Source organism: Belonocnema kinseyi, chromosome 9 (genome assembly GCF_010883055.1).
Source record: "Belonocnema kinseyi isolate 2016_QV_RU_SX_M_011 chromosome 9, B_treatae_v1, whole genome shotgun sequence".
Lineage (NCBI taxonomy): Eukaryota > Metazoa > Arthropoda > Insecta > Hymenoptera > Cynipidae > Belonocnema > Belonocnema kinseyi.
In genome coordinates this window covers 58,350,311-58,356,129 of record NC_046665.1, presented here as the reverse complement: position 1 = coordinate 58,356,129, position 5,819 = coordinate 58,350,311, and the positions used below count along the sequence as shown (strand labels likewise).

Here is a 5,819-nt window from a genome sequence, read left to right as displayed (position 1 = left end):
TGATGGAATTTTTCTGAGGTCAGATTCGGATTCAGCGCAGCAAAAACCTTCGGGTATAGTAGGTCTGGTTTCTGGTTCTGAGAATTGTTGGCCTGTGTAATTCAATTTTCAATAATTCGAAGTTTTTCTTGGTCCCGGAGTACTTCAAATTATCGAGGTTTCACTGTATTCTGAAATGATCGTATGACTATGGTACTTTTTCACCTTTCACTCACAATGTGACCTTTCTTTATTTTGCAATGAAGGCCTGTTACAATCTCCTAAATTAGGAAAAACTTTCTCAATTACATTTTAATCGGCTGAATCGATTTTCTGATCTAAGCTACACAAAAAATTCAAAAAAATACGAGGAGAATCGCTCAATATTATCAATAATGAAGGTAACCTTAAAGTAAATGAAAAATTACCAAAACTCTCAACAAAAATTTAATTGATTAACCAATTTTCTGCTATCTTTTTTTCATCGTCTCGTCATTATCTAATGAACCTAATGAAGGATATTCCAATTGAATTTCTTAAGAAATTGAATTTGTTCATCATGAAAAGTACTATCCTGGTAGAGGGTCGCTCGTTACCAGGCGCATAAAATGCGTCATATTTAAAAAAAAAATAAATAAAAACAAGGCCGTTTTTTAAACAAGGGTTTTAAGTGGGATTTTTTTTGGTATTTTAGATTATTTGGTTTAAGTATTGTATCGCACAATTCATAATTGTTGGGAAAAGTTGTCATTTCTAATACATGTAACATGAAACAAAAATCAAGCCTTAGGAAGCGCTTTAAGTAGTTTTTGTGTCAAAAGTCAGATATCTGGAAAAACTGTTTTTCTAGGGAAGGTGCAGAACATCCTCTTGTCTAGGAGCTATTAGCGGAAGTTTTTCTCCTGTGCTAGCTTTCTTCATTCAGGTCATCAAGAATGAGTAAATGAGACAGATAAAGTGGAATGCATTTTTCTCATTCTTGACATTGAATTGAAGTTTTCAACCATATATAGCAGTAACAGCCAGGAAAGGAGTAGCGTCATACGGCAAATAAAATACTTAGCGCATTTTTAAATATCACACGTATTACAAACTCTAAAGAAATACGAATTTCAGTTTATTATAGATTCGAACGTGCCGATTCATGACGGTTGAACAAACAAGAAGTCATTTATTGAATTTACGGAAGCATTGACGTAATCTGTCTGACTATGTATAGTAAAACGTACGGGACTCTCATTGATACATCTAGCCACGTTCCTCTTCAATCTGGCGTTTAGACTTCGCGACCAAAGATTGTTATTTACATTTAATTATAGCCTATGTTATGGCGATTACTTTTATTTTTCACAGTTCAGAGAATCTTAACCTCAAAATCAGGCAGTGTTTGAGATTGAAAATTATCAATTTAAGTGATTCGATTTCAAATGATTGGTTGTCCATGAGTATAATCAGCTCCAACCAAGCAATGACAGCTGTCCCCAGCCAGCTTTCAATATTGTGACCCTTTGCAGAACGTCACATATTTATGTGCGTCAAAAAATTGTTATTTTTATTTATATTTTCTATCTGTGTTGTAACATTTTGTGTGACACCCCCCCCCCCTCCTATGTCACAAATCGTCACGAAACCTGTTAAGCCCTCCCTCCTGGAGAATTTGACGTAATTTTTAACGGTCCAGAATCGCATTAGTATTCAGTTGCATTAATTAATTATATCTTTTTACAGAATTAGCCATACGAAGATACAGTCAAGCAGGAATCGATGAAAACTGTTCTGATCCTCTTCGACCAAATGTTCGTTATTACGAATCTAGGAGTGGCCACAAATTCTCTATATTATCTGCTACAGGATCAAAATATATTTGGGTAGGGATCAAAGATAATCACATAGTTGGATTAATCTTGGAAGGATGCTTGTGTCCATTTCTGAATGAAGTAGGAGAAAGGTTTATATTTACTATGACTTACGATATTATAATAATCGCGAAAGATGAGAAACACCCAACTAGGCCATACAGATTCTTTCAGTTTTTCGAACCAGAAACCGATATTCGTGAAGCAGTGATCACTAAATTTAAATCAGTGACAAATATGCCACTGATTGAAATCAGTAAGGGTATTCACTGAAAATCAGTGAAATCTAACTGATACAAATTTAGAGAGCTTATCTCCATGAAGCTAAGAATTTGTTTATCAGTTTATATTTAGATTATTCTTGAATAAATGTATTTCTCAAAGCTACTTTTGGGTTATTCTTTATAAGCTTGGCACCTTTTTGTTCAAAGAATAAATTAAATATTTACAATTATGTACTTGCAAACATTGTGCTGTACGGTAGAGGGACCTGGACCTATCAAGAAAAGGATAAGAATAATATTAGGCCATTTTGACAGAAGACGGTTCATCTTCTTAAAATTTGTTTTGAATATATGAAAAATTACTTTCTACTTATAATTAGATGTTTAAATAAATTGTCTAAACAATTTATTATTGTTTACAGCAATTTTTTCTTTGAAAAAAGGTAGAAAGTCGCGGTTTTTGTCTGAATTTTTCCACTTTTTAGACAGGACGAGGACATACAACATTTAAGTTCTAATAATATTTTTGGAAATATTTTATTATTCTTTATACAAAATATTATCTTCTGATAATGCTAGAAATATGTGGTTCTTTCTGAAACTTTTTACTTTTGGTCCACTTTTCAACTATATTATGATAATAATTAATTCAACTTAACAATAGTAATTTTCCAAACCAATAATTACTGTTTTTCATAATATAATGTTTAATTGATGCTAGAAAGTTGCAGTGTTTTCGGAAATTTCTAAATCGTTGGAAACTTTTGAGTTAACAGTAATAATGAAAGTCAACAAAGTATTCGTGTTGTAATTTAAAAAAAACGTTTACAAGTTATTTACAGACCCAATTCTCCCTCCTACTTCTAATTAAACCACCCTTCGTTTGTATCTCTAGTACAAAATATGAGGGTGGTTCAAATATGATCGAGACAAACGCTGTAGATGGCGCGCATATATGTTTTGAAGGTCGTGGCTTGAGTATGTGATAGCTGAGTCCCTTAAGAACAGTGTGGCATAGTTTTCGTCGGGAGCGCATGTTTCACGCGCGTGCTACGACCATGAGTGAACGTGAAGTGCCGACCGCCGTTGCGCAACGTATTGTCATTCGTTTTTTTAGTGCGGGAAGGCGTTAAAAACACGAAAATTTTTCTGCGTTTGCGAAATCAGTTCGGTAGTGAGTGCCTGAGTAGGGCTGCCGTGTTTAAATGGGCCAAAGCATTCAAGGATGGCCGCGAAACCGTCGAGAATGAGCCGCATGATAGTCGACCGCGAACCAGCATGACGCCAGACAACATTCGCCGCGTAGAACAAATGATTTTGGAGGACCGTACAATGAAAGTTCGAGACATTTCGGCTGAACTCGGCATCAGTATTGATAGTGTAGAGTCTATCATCCATGAACACCTTTTATCGCTCTAAATGAAGGAGCATTCCAGCACGAAGTGCGATTCTTCTCCAGGATAACGCGCGTTCTCATACCGTGCGTCTCACGCTCGATACAATATCGGAATTGGGGCGGGAGGTACTAGAAACCCCCCCCCCCCCCCCCCCCCCCCCCCCCTACAGTCCAGATCTTGTGAGGGGAAACACCTAGAAAAACTGTAAATTTTTGTAAATTTTTTTGATAGTAAATAAACGTGTCAGAGTATTTGTCTCGATCATACTTGAACCACCCTCGTAGCATTTTTCTATAAATAATATTTTTTAACCATAACCATAACTATTACAAAAATAATTTTGGTTGATGCCTTATTTTTTAATAATAAGCCTTAGTTAGAGAAATATGGAAAATTCAAGGTGACAAAATGCTCATCCAGCACTGCAACCAACACATTTATAGCCTGACTTTTGTAAAGTTTATTTCCAATTTCACATTATTATTACTTGAAGACATGTTACATATCTAAAAAATTATAAGAATTTCCAAAAAATAAATAAACTTTGTTTTTTTACTATTCACAATTGAAGAATTTTCGATTCCGAATTTGTAAAATTGAATAAACTTCAAAATTAAACTATTCCAAATAAATCAAAATCGCATAATTTTTTATAATACACAATAAATACGGAAGAGAATGTAATTGCAAATATTTGAAATAAAAGAACTTGAAATTGCAAATCGTTAGAATTGAAGAATTTTAAATTATGAATATTCAAAATTGAACAAGTAAAAAAAGTTCAAAATGATAGAGCTTTAAAATATAAATCGTGAAATTTGAATAATTCGCAATTCTTAATTCTCAAAATTCTAGGCTTTTCTATAGCCACTCTACAAAATTGAATAGTTTGTAATTTTAACAATTTACAATTAAAATTAAATTATAAAATTTCATCAGTGTGGAAAATTCAAAGTTGAAACTGTTGATTTTCAATCTTCACAATTATCAAAATAATCGAAATTTAGACATATTTATCGGACTCATATTTAAAATTTACGAATATTAAACTGGAAATCATTCAAATAAAATTTTTTTCCATTTTCAGTGTTTATATCTGTAAAAAATTTAATTGCTAATCTTGAAAATTTAAAAGTTTTAAGTTTTGAAAATGTACAATAAAAACTTATGCGGTTTTATAACTAAAAAATTTGTAAAATTGATAATTTACATTCGAAATTTCATAAATTTTAAATATTAAGAATTAAAAAATTGCCTTTTGATCATCAAAATTTCTAAAATTATACACATTAAAAAATTAAAGGATCTTTAATTAAAAATGTTCAAGATAAAACAACTTCGAAAAGTTATTAAGATTGAAATTAGAATTTAAATTTGAATTTAGATTTAGATTTATATTAAAATTAAAATGGTGTCAATGCCAATGCAGTATTTTTGATATTTATTTTTGTTTATGCTGATTAGTTACACTTTTCAGCACTTTAAATATAAACAAAATGATATTTTAATAAGATTAAAAAGACATCTAAAAGAAGAAACTCGTAAGATTTCTTATCTTTATATTATTTATAATAATAAATTTTACACGTAAAACTTTAAAAGTACCTGATAAAAGTTGATAAGTATTTGTTTAATGCCACGTATTTTTTTAATATTCCGCTGTGAACATGTTACTTTCACAGTTTTGTTATTATGGATGAAAAGAGACATGTGACTCGGTGCTTGGTAAAATTCTTATTGTATGATATGTCAATATTTACAAACCAATCCTCATCTGATTGTGGAAAATTTCCTAGCTAACGCTTTAAATATTAAATCCAATTAAAACAAACCTCGAAACAGTCATAAGAGTTTTATCAAAATGTATATGATTGAAAGTATTTTTCGTTCGGGTATAATAAATAAGAAGTACCTTATTAAATACCGTGACATTAAAAAGACAAGAATATTAATTAATTAACAATAAAATGAGATATGCAATACTAAATCGTGTTTAATCAAAGAATATCGAAAATTCGTTTCATATTTTTGGTTCAAAATTATCACCAGAGCCGAAATTACGTATCATCCCATTAAAAGTTATCCTAGAATCTTGCGCTCCTTTTTAATTTTCGTTACTATTTTTTCGATTGATAATTTAAATTTTTCCTACTTTTTTATTTCGATTTTAACATCTTGAATCGCGCAAATGAAAAACAATTTACAATAAAGATGATGACTTGGTGCGATTCCTCAGAAGCTTATCTTTAAAGTGAGCACCAGAATATTAAAATCTATTATTATTACAGATGTTATTTAAATTTTATGAAAACATTTTAAATTGCACTATTATTGGCACATTCCACACTGATAAACAGGAAAAA

General features: G+C 31.2%; 1 protein-coding gene across 1 annotated transcript in view; it reads left to right on the top strand.

Annotated features, from left to right (window-relative positions):
• LOC117180552 overlaps nt 1–2,108 on the top strand; it is a 12,800-nt gene extending 10,692 nt beyond the window's left edge. The window contains exon 2 of the mRNA XM_033373048.1: nt 1,708–2,108. Coding sequence (XP_033228939.1) covers nt 1,708–2,108 — 401 coding nt within the window. The remainder of the gene's footprint in view (nt 1–1,707) is intronic.
• The last annotated feature ends 3,711 nt before the right edge of the window (nt 2,109–5,819 follow it).